At 48.0% G+C, this 20,676-nt stretch overlaps 1 protein-coding gene and 1 non-coding gene across 2 annotated transcripts in view; one reads left to right on the top strand and one right to left on the bottom strand.

The window, feature by feature from the left end:
• Window positions 1-17,283, top strand: part of Ptdss2 (phosphatidylserine synthase 2) — a 28,155-nt gene extending 10,872 nt beyond the window's left edge. The window contains 10 exon segments of the mRNA NM_001246707.1: window positions 3,504-3,586; window positions 7,593-7,660; window positions 12,532-12,666; window positions 13,104-13,154; window positions 13,687-13,800; window positions 13,887-14,005; window positions 15,406-15,520; window positions 15,676-15,821; window positions 15,924-16,109; window positions 16,427-17,283. Of these exon segments, the coding sequence (NP_001233636.1) occupies window positions 3,504-3,586; window positions 7,593-7,660; window positions 12,532-12,666; window positions 13,104-13,154; window positions 13,687-13,800; window positions 13,887-14,005; window positions 15,406-15,520; window positions 15,676-15,821; window positions 15,924-16,109; window positions 16,427-16,616 (1,207 nt within the window). The 3' untranslated portion in view covers window positions 16,617-17,283.
• Trnaa-agc lies at window positions 8,978-9,048 on the bottom strand. The gene has a single exon. It is a non-coding gene; the product is annotated as a tRNA-Ala (tRNA).
• Window positions 17,284-20,676: the final 3,393 nt, after the last annotated feature.

The following is a 20,676-nucleotide window of genomic DNA, read 5'->3' as shown; positions in this document are numbered from 1 at the left end:
AGAGGCTGTAAGAGCCCATGGGTACCTGTACAGTTGCTGCTGCTATGTCTTTGATTGTGTGACAGATGCCAGAAACCAGTAGAGTTTTTAGGTCACCATTGACAGAGGATAGAATTGTCCCCACTGGGAAACATCAGAAACAAACTCAGCTTTAGCTCAACACAGACACAGGTGGTTAAGAGTAGAAGTGCATGTTATGTATAACACTTCAACCTCCCATATCCACCAGCTTTATCTCTGAGGGTTCAGCCAAACACTGAAAACAATTGAAAGGGGACTGGAGAGATGGCTTAGTGGGCAAGAGCACCAGCTACTCTCCCAAAGGACCCAGGTTCAGTTCTCAGCACCTACATGGCAACTCATAACTGTTTGTAACTCCAGTTCTAATTCCTTCTTCTGGGCTCTATACACACTGCATACATACAGTACAGACATTCATGCAGGCCAAACACTCATGCACATAAATGTAAGTAATTTTATCCTGGTACTCTGGAGACCAGGCTGGCCTTGAACTCACAGAGATCCACCCGCCCCTGCCTCCGGAGTGCTGGGATTAAATTGTTTTTGTTTTTCAAGACAGGGTTTCTTTGTGTAGCCTTGGCTGTCCTGGAACTCTTTTCTGTAGACCAGACTGGCCTTGAACTCAGAGATCTGCCTGCCTCTGCCTCCTGGGTGCTGGCATCAAAGGCATGCACCACCACTGCCGGCCAGGCTTGTTGCTCAGTTTTGACTGAGGCCATTGCTGTGAAACGACCTGAGAACACTGTAGGCTTTTCTGAGTTTCAGACACAACAGGAACCTGTAGACCCATTTGGAGCCTTTTCTGCCTGGCATTACAATGGACTCCATGGAGTCTGGGTCTCTTCCTGAAGAACAGCACAATCCAAGATCTGGGTGCTAGGTGTTATTTGTTGCCACTAGGGTAAGGCTGGCTTTAGGCCCCGAGTTCAGAGAATGCCATATACTTGTCTTCACCAACCTATATCCACACATACAGTTACCCAGATATCTGTGGAGTGTTGGTTTTTTAGGATCCTCCAAAGATAATAAAATGTGTGAACACTCAAATTCTTTATGAACAGTGCTATCAGTATATAGCGACATACATCTCTCATTTACTAAAATCATCTCTAAATTGCACATACTAGCTAATATGAAATGTGGCTGCTATATACAGAGCTGGTTTAGTGCATGACGGACAATGACGAGGAAAAGGTCTATACAAGTTCAATATAGATGTGGTTTGTTTTCAGATTTTTCTTTTTGGGGGGTGGGGGATAGGTTTTGAGACAGGATTTCTTTGTGTAGCCTTGGCTGTCCTGGAACTAGCTCTGAAGATCAGACTGGCTTTGAACTCACAGAAATCTACCTGTTTCTACCTCCCAAGTGCTGGGATTAAAGGTGTACACCAAAACAAACAAAAAAATGTTTTCTTTTTAAAAAGAAATTTGTGGTGGTAGCCATGCACACCTTTAATCCCAGCACTCAGAGGCAGAGGCAGTCGGATCTCTGAGTTTGAAGCCAGCCTGATCTACAGAGCGAGTTCCATAACAGCCAAGAGTACACACAGAAACCTTGGGGGGTGGGGGAGACCAAAACCCAAAGAACTGAGCCACAGAATCAGTAAAGTGATGCTAGAACATTACCCAAACAAAGCATGAAGTCTCATATGGAGAAGTCCATAGTGAGATGAGTGATTAAATCAATAAACAGGGACAAGAGGCATGGTCCCCATGGAGAAGAATCCATGTGGATGGACTCTACCTGAGGAAACTGTAAGCCCTGTGCTTTTTCTGCTCCTTCCCCAGAGCTCATCAAGGGGGTGGAGGATTGCTCTGCTGTAGAGAACAGCCATGCTCAAGGTCAGCATCAGAGTCCTAATGGACAATGGATGTTGACAGTGGAGACTATAGTTGATCAAGGGGTGTTTGTTTGCTCCCTGGGCTTTCCTCCCCAAGCCCACAGCCATATTCTTACTGTGAGGAAAGCAACAAGGAAGTCTTCAAACAGGCTGAGCAGTTGTGCTCACATCCAGCTGGGTCACCAGAAACAGCCTGTCACCACCTGAGGAGCCCAAGAGATGTGAAGACCCATCATGTGGGTCCCTACCCAGACACCTGGGCAGAGGAGGGCTTTAGGGGGAACTGAAGAAATGGGGGAAAGTGTGAACTTTATTTGGTTAAAAGTCTATTTAAAAAAATAAGGCATATGTTTTCCTTTTATGCTATCTGCTCAGCCGACATATTTTGAAGTACTTAGGTACTTCTTACAACTCAGCCTTGTAAATGATTATTTACCCAGGCCTTGTAGCTGTGGTCAAGTTTCCTCACCACCCAGCCTACATGGCTATGTGCTGCTTTGCACCGCAGGATGACTGTGTCCTTGAGGCACACTGATGGCCCCAGATGGGTGTGACACAGACTTGTCTCAGGTAAGCAGAGCAGTGGCATCACTTTGTCATGATCTTTTTTATTTCTGTCCTCTTGGGAATGGGAATTCTTTTTTGTATTTTGTTTTTGTTTTTCAAGACAGGGTTTTCCTGTGTTACAGCTCTGGCTGTCCTGGATCTCAATTTGTAGAACAAGTTGGCTTCAAACTCACAGAGATCTGTCTGCCTCTGTGCGCCCCCTCCCCGTGCTGGGAATGGGAACTATTAACTGCCCTTCACCTAACAGTATTGCAGTCTGCACTGGAAAGCTGCTAAGTCAGGCTTTGTCTTGCTTGAGGTATATCACTTCAAAGTGCCCTTTTCAGGTGCCTTTCCCACCTCCTGTCTTTCTTGCTAGTGCACCTGTGATTCCTCCCTGCAGAGCTAAGCAGCGAGGGCTCAGTTCCTGACAGCATGGTGAGGAGCCCGGTAGGAAAGTAATCCAGAAAGTCGCATGTGCCGTGGAGGGCAGGGTAGGGCAGGGTGGGACTGGTAACCCTGTGAACACTGATCCAAGCCAGTCCTTAGCAGGGGCGGTGGCTTCACAGCTACAGCCTGAACGGAGAGCCCTGGGCTGTCGCTACTGTAGTACAGCCCTGGCTCTATGGGATCCATGCTTCTGCACTCTGTGCTGTTTGGTCACACGTAGGTGCCATACTTAAGTCTTCCATCTTGTACTTCCAAGAGCACATTGGTGTTGGAGGTGGTGACTCAAAAGGACAAAAACTCTGGGAAGGCCTGTTGGACATGTGCTATCAGATAGCCATTAGATCCTGCCGTTTTTTCAGGGGCTTTATGGAGTCTGATCAGCATGTGTCCAAGTGGAAAGTGGTGGCACTGTGAATGACATGAGAAACCTAACACAAGGACATATGAGAGGTGCTGCTTGTGGGCTGTTGAGGTAGAGGGAACCATTGTGGATCCGCCTCCTGCCTGGTAGCTGCCAGACTGAATTGTGGGCTACTCCTGCATGCCAGGGACTGGCCTAACATGGGTGTCCTCTGGGGTCCCTGCTGCCTCCTTTGCCTAGAAGAAGCTTGCACATACTGAGAGGCTGTTTGTTCTTTATTTGCAGAGGTATTGTGGCCAGTATTTTGGTTTTCTTATGTTTTGGAGTCACACAAGCCAAAGACGGGCCGTTTTCCAGACCTCATCCAGGTAACTTGCCGTTTCTTTGTACATGTGTGCCACCTAGCCCTTCTGTTCCCAGCAGCTGTTGTGTCTGTGCTGCTGGATGTGAATGTCCTGTTCCCCCCTCTGCCAGCTCCTCCTGTGGCTGCTACCTCCATGGCAGGGAAAGCTGCCTGTACCTCCTCCACTTGTCCCTCACCTGTCCTATGGCTCTCTCACCTTGTTCTTACAGCCCAGGTGCCCTGGGATCATAGGAGGGGCTGGAGATGTAGGGGTAGCTGTTGGGTGCTGTTTCCATCACCCCTTCCCCAAGTCCTGACAAATCCATGGATTTGGATTGCCCCCTGTGAACCTCAGCTGGAGGTGACAGGCTACCCACTTGTCTCCTCAGTTGGCCAGAACTCAAATGAGGAGGCCCTTGAGGCCACAACTTGGTTGGTGTAACTTAAGGACCTTAGCATATATTTAGAAACATGTTTCTTTTCTGTCTCAATGGGAGTATAAACTGTGGAAATACAGAAACTATTTTTAGGCATTTAAAAAAAAATAAACACTTAAATGTGGATGTGTTGTGTACATTTATTTATTTACTTATTTTTGAGGGTCTCACTATTGCTCAGGCTATTCTCAAATTCCTGGATTCAAGGAATCTCCTTGCCTCCCTTCCTGAATACTAGGACCACAAGTGAGCACCACAGCACTGCTGGTTTTCCTAGGTTTTGTTTGTGGGTTTTTGTTGTTGTTGCTTTTGTATTGTTTTATAAATTAGACAGTCTGAGATTTGCCCATATGTCTCTGTGTACTTACCTGATTATAAAGCAAACCATTGTAGGAGCAGAGATAAGGGCTTAGCCCTGAGTTTGTTAGCCTTCAGGATGGTGCATGTCTGCCAAGGGTAGGTAGGTAGTTCTGAGCTGTAAACAAGACTCCCCTGTGGCCCAGAGACTCTGAGCTGGGCCCTTCCGGGATCCGAGTAGTCTGTGTGGTCTGTGGTTGCTGCTAGATTATTGATTGAGTGGCCTCCGCCCTCTAAGCCTATCCAGCCATGCCTCAGTAGGGTTTGCAGCAGAGCCACAGAACAGCCAAGTACTTAAAAAGTGCCCAGTTTGTTTTAGCAGCATGGTTTCTCCTTTGACATGTTTAACTGTGATATTTTCAGATGGCCACTTCTGAAATAAGTTTCTCTCCTAATGGTCACTCAGTATTTGCAGTTGACATTCTCTATTTTGTAATTTATTTTTATCACACACCTGTATATTTGGTTTTCACTGGAAAGAAAAGACGCTCAGTTTTAGTGTTAAAGTTGTACACATTGCTATGTTACGATAAAACTACATATGAAAAGGGGATGGGGCTGATTGCTAGGTGCTTGCCCTGTGTTTGGAATAGGACTGTAAGCCCATCCAGTAAGGCACACTTCCTCTCTCTTGGATGCCACATCTCAGTCAACATGACAGATGGGACCAAACTAGACACTGCAAGTGTCTGTGGGATATGCAGGTTCTCTACTTCAGGGACATAAGTCCTATACCCTGGCAAGCACAAGTCACCATGTCTGAAATAGTTGAGAGCTTTGGAGACTCCCACTGAACTCTGAGTTAAGTGACTACTGCTCTGGTTCCCAGTACTTGGATGTTCCTCCTCCTCCTCCTCCTCCTCTTCCTCCTCCTCATCTTCCTCCTCCTCTTCCTCCTCCTCCTCCTCCACTTCCTTCTCCTCCTCCTCCTCCTTCTCCTCCTCCTTTCTTCTTTTTTTTTTTCTTTTGTTGTTTGTTTGTTTGTTTGTTTGTTTTTTGGCAGGGTCTCGCTGTGTGGCCCTGGCTGCCTAGAACCCATCCTTGTAGACCAGACTGGTCTTCAACTCAGATATCTGCCTGTCTCTGTCTCCCAAGTACTGAGATCTAAAGGCGTGTGTTGCCAGACCCAGGAGTCCTCTGCCTCTTAACATGCATGCTCACTTAGGAGTTACTTTGAGAGCTTTGCTCTGCCTTTCCTTCCAGTGTAGTAGCTTTGCATAAGCTCCAGGCTGTTTCACTATTCTTTGTCAAATTTATATAGGAAATCTGTCCTTAGCCACCTCCCATCTCACTTTTTGTTAATATACTGAGCATGGAGCCCCCAGAGCCTCCAGTCCAAAGGCATGTGACATAGCTGAGAGAGACATCAACAAGAAGCACCATGGGAGGGACAGCTCAAATGGGTTCCACTCCAGGAGGGCTTCACGAAGGGCTCTGCCCTCCACTCTACTTAGGAAGACCCAGTCAGGCTGCCTCAGCTGGGGCCATTGCTTACCTGGCCTCATTAGAGCAGCAAAACGAGGTTTCAGCTGACCTGTCTGGGGAGTTGCTTTATTTGGAAACTAATTGGCTGTGATTCCAAGTGGACACCTTGAAACAGGTTCTGGTTCTTTTAAAACAACCTCCCTCCTTGGTTCAATTTTTTGTTTTTGTTTTATCTGTGAAGTGCTAGGCGCTGAGCCCTGGGCCTCATGCATACTAGACAAGTGTACCACCACTGAGCCCCAGCCCCATCCCCCTTGCCTGCTTCTTTTATCTGTGGCTATGTCCAAAGCTAGGGTTCAGATGTCATCACCAGCACTGCTAAATTGCCTGTGTTCCTTCTCATATTTTGTATTTGGGTGGACAAGGGCCACTGGCATCAAAGCCACCACACCCATAGATCAGGGGATTTGGGAGAGGGTGTAAAGGCAGCTGGATATTTAGAGATGGGCCTAAAGGAGGCAGGGATTCAGGTGGTTTAACTTCTGATTTGGGCTCTTCCTTGAAAAGATGGGAAAGGCAGGCAACAGCAATAGTGAAGAGATAACGCCAGCCTCAGAACTGATGGCATAAGACATGTTGGGGTGGGCACAGCCTTTAATCCCAGCACTTGAGAGGCAGAGGCAGGCAGATCTCTGTGAGTTCAAGGCCAGCCCAATCTACAGAGTGAGTTCTAGGATAGTCAGGGCTATACAGAGAAACCCTATCTCAAAATACAAAAAAGGGGGTGGGGTTCCTGTTGGAATGTGTGGCTTTAGGTATCTGCCTCCTTTTAAGGAGACCTCCCCCCACTACACAAACTGCAGTGGTGTAGCCCATCTTGCCACCTTCAACAGCCATTGTACCTCTAGAGCTTCGGGAGATTCTCACACAGGCTCCCCCCCACTTCAGGTGTGAAGAACATTCATAACCTCCGTCTGCACCCCAGAATAACATGAGCAAATCCATTACGAGCTTCCCACATCATGTTTCCTCTCTGGATTGGTCATTCTCAACCAAGTAGATAGGTCACACACCCCGATTGCAGGGAGCCTCCCTGGCTTTTCAATACTGTGGTGCCATTGAGGGTGGACGGTGTTATAATATCAGAAATCTGCTGATAGGGTTTGTGTTAAAGTACCTTCCTAAATCAATGAAGAAGGGGCTGGCTGCGAAGGAGGACTGACCACCATGAAGTCCTCAGGCACCACCAAGACATGGGTGCCCGGCACCGTGCCCGTGCACACTCCATTAACATGATGAAGGTGGAAGAGATTTCAGAGGGCAAGTACCGACGGCCGGCAGTGAAGCAGGTCCAGGTCAAGAAGATAAAGTTTCCGCCTCCTCACCATGTGTTGCTGCGCCAGCACACACCAAGGTTCACGACCAAGAGGCCTAACACCTGCTTCTAGAAACTAAAACTATACTTGTTCTTGCTTTAAAAAAATGAACAGGTTTTCATCCCTGAAAAAGGTGCCCAGCAGAACCTGGTGCAAGTCAGCAGCTTGAGTGGTACATAGGAGAGCGGGATCCTGCCATCACCACTTCTGCCCAACATTATAGGTCTCTGTACTTTACTTAGTGAACTAAATCCTCAGGACTGGGAGTAGAGGAAGCATTTCAGAGAATTTATTTAGGCCTTGCTTATAAAGATTCTACAAAGGACACCTGAGCACCCCCTAGAAAAATACTTCCTGTGATCGAGAACCTCCTGGGGCTGGGTGGGGCCTAGAGCCCCAGAACAGAGCCCCTGACATTGCTGTTATCTTGTTGTAGCTTACTGGCGGTTTTGGCTGTGTGTTAGTGTGGTCTACGAGTTGTTTCTCATCTTCATCCTCTTCCAGGTAAGCAGCTTTTCTTGGTTGATAAAATAGGAATAGATAATAGAGGAGGCCTTGAATTGTCAGTCCCCAGAGCCCTGCAAGAAGCCAGGCTGGAACATCAGAAGGGCCCATATGGAGGGCTGTCTTAGTGTGGGTGCAGGCACAGGCTACTGCCATGTCTGTATACAAACAGGACAGACATGGAGAAGATAGCTCATCTGATTTCAAGACAGGAAATGTGCAGTTGAGCAGATTTGCCACTGGCCTATAGCTGAGCAGTTGCAGCTTCAGGAACTTTGACCTACCTGGGACCCACAGAGCTGGTGAGGCTGGCAGCTCACCAGGGGGTGGAGTGGGGCTGGAGTGTTAAATTGTGTGTTCACTAATGGTTCACTCGTTGAACTCTGAGCTTCATGAGTGAGTGACCAGGTTTGTTATTGTGCCATCTGTGGCAGTTATTCAGGGCTGAATCCCTGTGCATGTACAAATCCTAGGAGGACCAAAAACAGTTCCATCTCTAGAAAATTCACTCAAATCCCTTGATAGTCTCTGTTCTACCACACCTGCCATCTGTCAAGACTCAGAACAGTCCGTGAATGGAGCTACCCAGCAGGCCATGTGAACCCTTGATACTCCTCTGAGGTCCACCCAGCTGTGTCATCGGCACAGGGCCTCTTCCTGTGGCTGGGAGACATTCCAGGGTGTCATTCTGCCCACTCAGCAGACCTGAGAGACCTTTGGTTTCCCATTTGGAGCTGCTGTGAATCAAGCCACTCTCAACACTCCTGTCAGGTCTTGTCTGGACACAGATTTCCATTTCTGTCCTGGACAGGCCATAGTGGTCTCACTGGTTACATCACACTTCAGTAGTTTGAGGAGCTGCCAGGCTGCCTTCCAGCATAGCTGTGCTGACTTGCATCCCACCAGCACTGACTTAGAATTCCTGCTGCTTTATCCCCTTTCTTTCAGTTCTGTTGTGTGAGTGCTCAGAGGTGGAATTGCTGCTGGTGAATGGAATTAGACCCTAATGAATGTAAGGTGGCACTTCTTGGTTTTGTGTTTTTCCTGCCAGGGGTCCACTCGAAAACACCACAGCACACCTAGGTTCACATCTGGGCTTCTCGGGACTGTGTAGTTCTCAGACTGACCTTGCTTCTCATGGGCTGGCAGCTCTGCAGAGGCTGGTGGGTATACGATTGGCCAGGTGACAGTGCAGTCTTCTACACTTTGTTCTTCTCTTTCAAGATTGTCCTGTGTCAGCTGATCTCCATTTCCAAACAAATGATAGAATCACTTTCTGGCTATGTAAAAGAGCCCATGAGATTTCTTTTTCTTTCTTTGCAGTGCTGGGGATGGAACCCAGGCCTCCTGCATGCTAGGCAAGCGCTCTACTACTGAGCCACACCCCAGCCCTAGCAGGTGAGATGCTGACAGGGGTTGCATCAGTTTAGAATACTACCATCCCAACATTATTAACTCTTGCGATCCATAAGCGTGGGATGTCTTCCCATTTATTTAGGTCCTTAATTTCTTCCTACTATACTTTATAGTTTTCATAGTGTAGGTTTATACTTCCTTTGTTAACTATTCCCAAGTATTTTACTCATTTTGGTGTTTTATTAAGTGGAATTGTTTTCTCAGTTTTGTTTTGAATTGCTTGGTTTGTTTTTGTTGGTTTTTTGTTTTGTTTTGTTTGTTTTTGTTTTTCGAGACAGGGTTTCTCTGTATTGTTTGGAGCCTGTCCTGGAACTCATCTCTGTAGACCAGGCTAGCCTTGAACTCACAGAGATCCGCCTACCTTTGCCTCCCCGGTGCTGGGATTAAAGGTGTGTGCCACCAATGCCCGGCTGGATTGCTTGTTAATTGTATGTAGAAATGCAGTTTATTTTCATGTAGATTCCTGTGTGTCCCATGTCCTTGCTGAACTTAATGGTTCCCATACTTCTGTAAGATTTGCTGCTTTCCAGTTCCTGCCGTCTGCTGTTTCTCTACCGTCCCGTTCCTTTCCTGCAGACTGCAGTCTGGGAACTGGATTTGCTGGTTAGGTGTCGCAGTACTCAACTACAGAAAGCAGCTCCATTTGTGTGGGCCATTTGTGTAACACTTCTTTGCTGTCTGGTGCCTTCTATTTCCTACTCTTGCCTGACTTCTCCAGCTGGGGCTTCCAGAAATAGAGTACAAGCATGGGCACCTGAACTGGCTCTTGATCTTAGAGGAGTATCTAGCCTTTTTGTCCTGAGTGTACTGAGAGCTCTGACCTTTCCCAGAAGTCTTCACTAAGTGGAATCGGTTCAGTTGTAGCTGGTTAAATTTTTATTGTTAGATTTTAGGTTATTGGATTTTGTCAAATGTATTTTCTGTGTTAAGTGAGATGATTGTGAGTTTTTTCCTTTATTGATGATGGTATTTATATTGATTTTTTTTGTTGTTTGTTTTTGTTTTTCCAGACAGGGTTTCTCTGTGTAGTTTTGGAGCCTATCTTGGCACTCTCTGTAGACCAGGCTGGCTTCAAACTCACAGAGATCCTCCTGCCTCTGCCTTCCAGGTGCTGGGATTAAAGGTGTGTGCCACCACTGCCAGGCTGATTAATTTTTTAAGTTGTTGTTGTTGTTGTTGTTGTTATTATTATTATTATTATTTATAGTGTTCTGCCTGCATGTGTGCCTACATGCCAGAAGAGGGCACCAGATCTCATTATAGATCCCATGTGGTTGCTGGGAATTGAACTCAGGACCTCTGGAAGAATGGCCAGAATGCTCTTAACCTCTGAGCCATCTCTCCAGCCCTATATTGATTAACTTTTAAAATGTAGTTCATTTGGGGTTGTTCTGTTCTGTTTTGTTTTTGAGACAAGGTCTTGTTGTGTTGCCTAGGCTGGCCCTGAGCTTGTAGTAGTCCTGCTGCTTACACATCCAGAGTGCTTTGGTCATAGATGTGCACCACTATACCTGTCATGGTTTTCTTACTGGAACCTAAGATGCATTCCTGAGATGAGGTGATGGTGTATGACCCTGTCTGTAGCCTGAAATCAGCCTTCTAGTATTTTGCCTACGGTCTTTGCATCTATAGTCACAAGACACATATCTTTGATTTCCTGGAACTGTTTTTTCTGGCTTTGGCATCAAGTTCATTTGAATTTGCCTGTTGTATTTCTTAGGATTTAACCAGGGTTAAGGTATGTGCCATCCGAATGAGGCTTCTGCAGGGAAGACTGATCTTTATTGTGGATATGCAACATTTTTCAGTGTCCCCTCCATGTGGTGCCCTTCACTGCCTATTTCTGTCTGTGCTCTAGAAGGAAGTTTCTGTGTGCTATCCATGTGGGAGGAGGAGGCAGGACTTGAGCTGCACTGCCTCGGGGTTGTGTCTCCATGTTATTAGAATTCCCCTTAAGGAAAACCTGACTCTTTTTCCACCATGTGTTAACTATCTAATAATTTGTTGGGATCAGTGTGACTCAAAGGTATTTTGTTTCGGGTTGTGATCAGATGCTGCTTTTACATTTTTTACTGAAGTTCTTTTTTGGGGAGGGCGGGGTTCGAGGCAGGGTTTCTCTGTGGCTTTGGAGGTTGTCCTGGAACTAGCTCTTGTAGACCAGAGATCCGCCTGCCTCTGCCTCTGCCTCTGCCTCTGCCTCTGCCTCTGCCTCTGCCTCTGCCTCCCGAGTGATGGGATTAAAGGTGTGCGCCACCACGCCCACCATTTTACTGAAGTTCTTTAGGCCATTGGCAGCTCTCATTTAGTTTCTATTTTGTTTGACACACCCCTTCTTTAGGAGTTCTTGGGGTTTTTTGTTTGTTTGTTTGTTGAGGCCCTTCCTGACTCATACCATAGGATGCTCCAATTGTCTGCACCCCCTGTCTGAACCCTGGAATCTGCCTTTTCCCTGGGGTCCTGTTCCTTCCCTGGGGGATGGAGGACAGTTTAAGAGAATGCAGTCTGGGAACTGGGTTTGCTGCTCAGGTGTACTACAGAAAGCAGCTCTATTTGCATGGGCCATGTGTGTAACACATTACGATGATCGTATCAGTTTTAATACTCTATCTTGAAGGTCCTTCTGCAGTCTGGCTCTTCCCTCCTGCCCACCATGCTCTCTACAAGAGTGCCATGGGGTCATAGGGTTTTGCATGTTGATCAGGGGCAACAGGTGTTTTGAACCTAGGAACAGATACCCCCTGATCCTAAATTTGTGCCAAGCCCAGAACTCACCTTATCTGACTTCATTTGAGGCCTCGGGGCCTATGCTGGAAGGTGGTTTCAGGAACATTCCTGCCTCAACATGTCTTCAAGTCTTGCTAGTTTCCAGGACACATGTCATTACCAAGATGGCCACCTGTGGAGTCTCTGCACCAGGAACAGGTGAACCCTGACTTCAGGTCAGGGGCTAGACACACAGCTGGCCAGTCTGTTCCCCTTTCCTTCCTCTCCTGTCTGTGCTGGGTCCCTATCATCTGCTCTCTGGGCTTTTGAGCCTCCTTTTGGTCTTAGCTTGTGGTTTGCTCCAGGGGCCCCTCCTCTTTCATGTCCAAAAGTGCTTCCTCCACTGAGGGTACAGAACTCTTATCAGCTTCTGCATATCCAGAAAGATGGGATTGTGCCTGGCAGAATGGCCTTGGGCATGGCCCTAGACTGTGTGTGGAAAGGCAGCAGTGCAGGACCACCTCTTCTGGATAGGGATCTAGTCCTGTATGCCCTGGGAGAGTGTTGTAGGGGGCTGGCATTTGTGCCTTAATGGCTTACTGGGATTCAAAGTGCCCCCAGGTCTCCGGCTTTAGCTGGAGTGGAAGGGCTGCTGTCCCTGTGACATGCTGACCGAGATAGAAGTCACAGCACAGACTCCTCCATCCAGGCTGCCCTGCTGAGCCTGACGACACTAATGGCTCTGCTTTCAGACAGTCCAGGATGGCCGGCAGTTTCTGAAGTATGTGGATCCCAGGCTGGGAGTCCCGTTGCCAGAGAGGGACTACGGGGGCAACTGCCTCATCTATGATGCTGACAACAAGACTGACCCCTTCCACAACATCTGGGTAGGGGCGTTCTTCTCAACTGCAGGGCCTCAGTAGCCCCAGGACTGTCCTTGTGTGTATGGGATCAGACAGGGTACCCTGCAAGACTGTCTACCCTCCTCAGGCTCCTTCGGGGCAGTGTGGTGTGGCTCTGCACATGGGGTCCAGGCCCTTGGCCCTGTTCATGTTAGATGAGGATCCAACAGAGAGGCATCATGCCTCTCTTACCATCATGGTCATCTGAAGGGGTCCACACAGCAACATACTTGCCAGACCCTGACTTGGCATTAGCCTGGAGGGTTGTGAGGGGGAGGGGAGTGGCTCTGAGCCTCTGCACAGCATGAGGTTGTATGCTCCCTGGAGACTTGCCCAAGATACCACAGGGGAGGAGACTGTCTGAGGGAGGGGCTGCCTGAGGTGGGAGCTGTGCCTCAGGGTCACATTCTTGTTACCTACAGGACAAGCTGGATGGCTTTGTTCCTGCACACTTCATTGGCTGGTATCTGAAGGTAGGGTGACCTAGCTGGCCTGACACCCTGGTTCTCTCTAGTTCTGCTTCCTTCATGTTCCAGGCCACTTGGTAGGTGGGTGAGCCCTGGTGAGGAAGCATTGCATCCTGGAGAGGATGTACAATACTGAAGCGTCCGGGTTTCTACTCAGTGGGACTCAAGTGCTAGTGCTGACCCTGCTGCTCAGATCTGTGTCCTGCTCCCAGCTCTGGCCAGTTAGCAAAAGGAAATGGGGGAAATGGCAAGGCAGAGAGCCCAGGTCAACCTGGGTTCCTGGCACACCCCACAGCAGTGCTGCCTGTCAGTCACACAGCACACAGCTTGAACCAGGCCTCCTGTCAGAGCTCAATGCCAAACCCCTGGGCCCCTCCATGTTGACTGACAATCTTAAAGTTAGAAGGGCAGCCGCCATCTACTACACATAGCAGGGACCCCTGGGGCTGGGGGCTGGGGGCTGGGATTGTTTGTTGGAAGGGCACAGTCTAGGGAGTGAGTGGCAAAGCCTGATGGGGTGCTTTCTGGCGCCTCACAGACCCTCATGATCCGCGACTGGTGGATGTGCATGATCATCAGTGTGATGTTCGAGTTCCTGGAGTACAGCCTGGAGCACCAGCTGCCCAACTTCAGCGAGTGCTGGTGGGATCATGTAGGCGCAGCGGGCAGGGCGCGGCCTGGGGGGCCTGGGCCTGTCGTCTCAGGCCCAACGCTAACACCTCTCCTTTCCTGACCCAGTGGATCATGGACGTACTCATCTGCAACGGGCTGGGCATCTACTGTGGCATGAAGACCCTCGAGTGGCTGTCCCTGAAGACATATAAGTGGCAGGGCCTCTGGAACATTCCAACCTACAAGTACATCTTGGGGGTTGTAGAGGGAACCACAGAGCATTGGGCCCCCAAGCACAAGGCCTCGCTGCTTCAGGAGGGTGGCAAGCAAGATGGGTCTTTGTCCTTCAGACATTAGAGTGGGTGGTAGAGTCAACTGTTGTTACTCCTCCATCTGTCCCCCTGGCCTGCTTCTCTCAAGAGGCTATGGGCCTCTTCAGTCCACCTCTCATACCACTCAAGTTGGCCTCAAACTGTCATCTAGAGTGACTCTCGCCCCACCTCCCAACTCCTGCGAGTACTACTGTGTACCCCTATACCCAGTTTCTCTGCTAGTTGTGATATTTAAGAAAAATCAATGATAAGCCAGGCGGTAGTGGCACACGACATTAGTCCCAGCACTCGGGAGGCAGAGGCAGGCAGATTTCTGTGAGTTTGAGGCCAGCCCGGTCTACAGAGCTAGTGTCAGGATAGACTCCAAAGCTACACAGAGAAACCCTGTCTTGAAAAAAAAAAAAAAGAAAAAGAAAGAAAAGAAAAGAAAAAAATGATCCAGAAATAGTATACACCTACAGATTCCATTGCTTCAGCAGCTGACACAGGAGAATTATTTGAGCACACAAGTTTAAGGCTAGTCTAGGCAATCCAGTGAGCCTCAAAACCATGGAGAAGTGGGGGCTGAGGTTATAGCTCAGTAGAGTGCTTACCTGCCATAACTGAAGCCCTAGGTTCAAACCCCCAAACCACATAAACCAAATGTGCGGTAATCCCAGCACTTGGGTGGTAAAGGCAGACCAGGAATTCAGTCATCCTCGGGTGTATAGTAAGTTTGAGGCTAGCTGGCCTTAGCTGCGTGAAACCTTGTTTCAAGCCAGGCAGAGTGACATACACCTTTAATCCCAGGAAGGCAGGAAGATTTCTATGAATTGGAAGCCAGCCTAGTCTACACAGTTAAGACTTTGTCTCAACAACAAAGGTGAGATAGTGCATGTCATTAATCCCAGCACTTGGGAGGCAGAGGCAGGAAGATAGAGTTCTAGGTTAGCCTGGTCTATATAGCAGGTTCCTGGACAGCCAGAGCTACATAATAGAGAACCTGGATAAAACAAAAAAATAAATTAAAAAAAAGGAAAAGAGAGAAGGAGCTCTAGATAGTCCCAGCACCATAGAGGTAGAGGACAAGAAGATTGAGACCCTGGTCCCTGGTATGACAAAAGAGGAAAAACCTGGGGACAATAAGGAATGAGGTTCCCCTCCTGTTTGGGTGCCTCAGGCATGCGAGTAGCCTCCTCTGTAGCTGTGTGGGATTTTGAACAGGACAGAGCCTTGTGTCTACTGAGGAGGGCAATGTGCACTGGCTCACAAATTCTGGCAGTAGCTCTATGACCTGGCCATTGTCCTCAGGCTCCTGGCTCTCTGGTTCCCAGGGGCAAGATGAAGAGGATTGCTTTTCAGTTCACGCCCTACAGCTGGGTACGCTTTGAGTGGAAGCCAGCCTCCAGCCTGCACCGCTGGCTGGCCGTGTGTGGCATCATCTTGGTGGTAAGTCCCAGCAGCCTGGTGACGGTGTATCCACACACCACCAATGGTTAGTTCTCAACTGACCCACTGACCTTCTCCCATCCTGGTGACTGTGTGTCCACACACCACCAATGGTTAGTTCTCAACTGACGAACTGACCTTCTCCCATCCTCTAGTTCCTGCTGGCAGAGCTGAACACATTCTACCTGAAGTTTGTGCTGTGGATGCCCCCTGAACACTACCTGGTCCTCCTGCGCCTGGTCTTCTTCGTGAACGTGGGTGGTGTGGCCATGCGTGAGATCTATGACTTCATGGATGAACTGTGAGGGCGTCCATAAGGCCTAGGGGGTGGGAGGCTGGAGTCTGGGAGCCCCAAGGGCATTTGGGGTGCTGAGCAAGCCAGGCAGCTGCTGCCTCTCTGCAGGAAGCCCCACAGGAAGCTGGGCCAGCAGGCCTGGCTGGTGGCGGCCATCACAGTCACAGAGCTGCTCATCGTGGTGAAGTATGACCCGCACACACTCACCTTGTCACTGCCCTTCTACATCTCCCAGTGCTGGACTCTTGGCTCCATCCTGGTGCTTACGTGGACTGTCTGGCGCTTCTTCCTGCGGTGAGTGGGGGTGGGACCCCAGGCCTTCAAGCTTCACTGTGAGTGCTGTCTGCCCCTTCCATCGATTCCCCACCCTTGTCTTGTGGCTCTAGCTGCCTTGGCCCCTGTACTCTTTGAGTCTCTGGCTCTACCTGGTGGATTCAGGTTCTTAAGGTTCAAGATGGCCTGCCTTGCCTGTAGCTGACACTTCAGCTTAAGTTCTACTCAGCCATTCCTAGAATTGTAGCCTCTTACAGAGCAAAGGTGTCCAGGTGTCTGGGGCATGTGCTGGGGGCTGCTGCAGGGATAAATGGTGAGGTGGCTTTGCTGCCCTACAGGGACATCACCATGAGGTACAAGGAGACCCGGCGACAGAAGCAGCAGAGTCACCAGGGCAGAGCCATCAACAATGGGGATGGGCACCCAGGGCCGGATGATGACCTGCTAGGGACTGGGACTGCAGAGGAAGAGGGGAGCACCAATGACAGTGTACCTGCTGAAAAGGAGGGGGCCTCAGCCGCCTCATGATCCTCTCCCTCTTTACTGGCCTTATGCCTGCCATAGGGCTGTCCCATTTCTCCCGTCCTTATGCTCCCTGCTTCAGAGGAGGTGGGGGGCCCATTCCCAACTCCACCAGGGGCACCTGAGTGTACATGTTTGTGTGCAGGTAGGTGTGTGCACATATTGGCTCCTGACACGTCTCCAGGGCTGTGAGCTCCTCAGTGAGCCTGGAGCTTGCTCTAGAGCAAGGGTCCTGCCCTGTCCTTCTACCTGGTCAGCCAAGGCACTGGCCCATGGTCTCTCCTGTGTTCAGTCTCAGCACAGGCCAGGAGAGGCATGTCAGTACTCTTTCTCTACCCTCTGTGGGGCAAACAGAAGCCCCATGCACCCTGTGGCCTCACCCAACTTGCAGCAGCAGAAGTGAAGGATGTTACAACACCAAGATGGTCTCAAAGTGGTGGGTCTGGAGTCAGTACTGAGCTGTGGCCTTTGGAGCCTTCTTTAACCAGGACTCTAAGCTGAGGGTGTGTAATGGAGGGGGTCACCAGATGGGCCTCTTGAGAGATATCAAGTCAGAGAGTCCAACTTGGAGACCTGTATACCACAGGTGCTAGGGTTGTGTTGTCACCATGGCTCCCAGAGTTTATAGTCATATTCTTGAGCAAACAGAACAAATAAAGTGATGATGAAGGTGCATAGCCTCTGGCTGCCTTCTCTGCCCATGCTCCCAGGGACCCTGCAGAGGAAGGGATTTCTCCATCCATATGGAGTTGGTTGTGTGTCCAGGATGTAGTTCTCACAAGGCTTCAAGGGCTTGTGGGACACAGTTCTCCGAGGGCAGCTACCCCTGCCTGCCACATTGTCTCTCACTGGGGGTGGGATGGGTGATCACTGAAGGATGATCATGGGAGATGACTATGAACCTAGCTTTGTAGTTGCAGCCATAGGTGTGCAATGACAAACCACTTGTCTTCGTTCAGTTGTCCCATAAATGCAAATGTACAAGACTTGTCTCTTAATCTACTCAGGCAACATGTTGTTTCTTGGGATTTTTGAGACAGGATTTTGTTGCATAGTTCAGACTATGGCCTCAAATTCTTGCCAGTCCTATTTCAGCCTCCCAATTTCTGGAATTATAGGTTTGTGCCACTATGCCTGACTAAAAAATTCTTTTAAAAAACATTTAATTTTTTCTTATGTATATGGTTAATTGTATGAGTGCAGGTGCCCATGGGGGCCAAAAGAGGGCATCAGATCTCCTGGAGCTGAAGTTAGAGGTAGTAGTTAGCTCCCAGCTTTCCAACACCGTGTTCTACCCCTCCCCACCCCAGCCCAACTTTCTTATGGCTGTGACCACTACTGTAGTGATGAAGGCAGTATAGATGTCTCTGACAAACAGATTTTAGTTTGCTTTATATGTGCATCTGATGATATGGGCCATATCATCAGATATATCTGATATGGGCCATACCATAGCTCCATCTTTAAGTTTTGTATTTATTTATTTATTTATTTATTTTATTTATTTATTTTGGTTTTTGGAGACAGGGTTTCTCTTTGTAGCCCTGACCTGGAACTTGCTTTGTAGATCAGGCTGACCTCAAATTCAGAGATCTGTCTGCCTCTGCCCCCTGAGCACTGGGATTAAAGGTGTGTACTAACGCTGCCTGGCAAAATTTTTTAGAGATTCATTTTATGAGTATGAGGAGTGTTTTGTCTGCATGTATGTATGTGTACACTACATAAGCACCTGAGGCCAGAAGACGGCATTGGATCCCCTAGAACTGTAGTTAAGAGATGGTTGACAGCCAACATAGGAGTGCTGGGAACTAAACCCAGGTCCTCTGCAAGAGCAACAAGCACTTTTCCCCCCTCATGTTTTTAAAGATTTTATTTATTTATTATGCATACAGTGTTCTGGCATGTAGATGATTGTGAGCCACCATGTTGTTACTGGGAATTGAACTCAGGACCTCTGAAAGAACAGCCAGTGCTCTTAACCTCTGAGTCATCTCTCCAGCACCATGCACTTGTCTCTCACCTTTTTCATAACAGCCATTCTCAATGAAGTAAGGTGACATCTTGCTGGTTGGTTGTATGTTTGCTTGCTTTTTGTTTTGTTTTGGTTTGGTTTTTTGAGACAGGGTTTCTCTGTATAGCTCTTGCTGTCCTGTAACTCACTCTGTAGACCAGGCTGGCCTGGAACTCAAGAGATCCACCTGCCTCTGCTTCCTGAATGCTGGGATTAAAATTATGCACCCCCACTGCCTAGTGAGAACTTATATTAAAAAAAAAAAAAATGCCATTTGGGAACTGGAGAGATGACTCAGCAGTTAAGAGCATTTGCTCTTGCAGAGCATCCATACACATAAAATAAAAATAAATTTGTCTTGTCGTGACACGCACCTTTAATCCCTGCACTTGGGAGACAAAAGCAGGCGGATCTTGTGAATTCAAGGCCAGCCTGGCCTATTTAGCAAGTTTGAAGTCAGCTAATACCTAGTGAAACCCTGTCTCAAAAAAAAAAAAAAAAGAAAGAAAGAAAAGAAAGAAAGAAAGAAAGAAAGAAAGAAAGACCAGAAATAAATGGATAAATAAAAATAATTTTTAAAGTAATTTGTTTATATTTTATGTAATTGGTGTTTTGTCTGCATGTATGTCTGTGTGAGGGTATTGGATCTCCTGGAAAAGAAGTTACAGTTGTGAGCTGTCGTATGGATGCTGGAAATTGAACCCAGGTCCTCTGGAAGAGCAGTGCTCTGGAAGCCAGTGCTCTTAACCACTGAGCTATCTCTCCAGCCCCAAGAAAAATAAAATTTAGCTGGATTATAGTAGCATACATCTTTAAAACCAGCACTCAGGAGGCAGAAGCAGGAGGATCTCTGTGAGTTCAAGACCAGCCAGGGCTATACAAAAGGAAAAACAAAGAGATTTAAAAGTGTATGGTTACAATAGTGCACACTTTTAATCCCAGCACTTGGGAGGCAGAGGCAAACAGATATTTGTGAGTTTGAGGCCAGCCTGGTCTATATAGCAGGTTCAGGCAAGCCAAAGCTATAATGTGACCCTGTCTCAAAAACCCAAAATTAGTAAATAAGGACTGAAGAGGTGACTCGGTGATTAAGAGCACTCACTGGCTGCTCTTGCAAAAGACCTGGGTTTGGTTCTCAGCATCCACATGGCAGTTCACAATTGTCATTCATGATACATAAAATAAAAATCTTAAAAATAGGCAGATCTCTTGAGTTCCAGGACAGCCTGGTCTACAGAGCAAGTTCCAAGACACAGAGAAACCCTGTCTCAAAAACAACAAAATAAGTAAGTTAATAAATAAATAAAAATAAAGCCCCCTAGCTTTCATACTTGCCACATCACATAGCCAGTTTCTTCTAGAATTTGACTGCCCACCCTTCTCTCATTCCTCACTTTTAGTCATGGAAATTACTTTGGCAGTTTTACTTTGAAGATTTCATCGTTTTATAAATTTGGGGATTTTAGACTTTAGAGATTTTGATCTCCTGGGGTTTGTTTTGTTTTCAACCCTTTTTATACTAGAACTCCACCACTGAATCTTATCCCAGTCTTCTGGGATTTCAGGTACAGGAAAGAGATCATCCTCACTAACTACTCAGTTTGGGCAGGAGGAAGATTCAGCTTTCACAGTCCCTTTAAGACCTGCTTTGGAGCTGGGCAGTTGTGGCGTGAGCCTTTAATCCCAATACTCGGGAGGCAGAGGCAGGCAGATCTCTGAGTTCGAGACCAGCCTGGTCTACAAGAGCTAGTTCCAGGACAGCCTCCAAAGCCATGGAGAAACCCTGGGGGTAGTAGGGAGAACTGCTTTGGAGCAAAGTGTAATGGCACCCAGCTGGGATTCCCTTCTACAATGTCTGTAGTCCCAACACTTAGGCAGTAGAGTATGCCCAAATTCAAGGCTGTCCAGGGCCACAGTAGCAAATCCCTGGTTTTTAAAAGGCCATACTGGATACTGATTAATGACCCACCACTGAGGATAGCATAAGAATGAACTGCCCATACACAGAAAGCAGTCCTAGCATAGCTACACAGGTCCACAAAGAATGACAGGGCC

Source organism: Cricetulus griseus, chromosome 3, assembly GCF_003668045.3.
Source record: "Cricetulus griseus strain 17A/GY chromosome 3, alternate assembly CriGri-PICRH-1.0, whole genome shotgun sequence".
NCBI classification, from domain to species: domain Eukaryota; kingdom Metazoa; phylum Chordata; class Mammalia; order Rodentia; family Cricetidae; genus Cricetulus; species Cricetulus griseus.
Note: the sequence above shows the minus strand (reverse complement) of the source record. Positions and strands in the feature narration are given on the sequence as shown.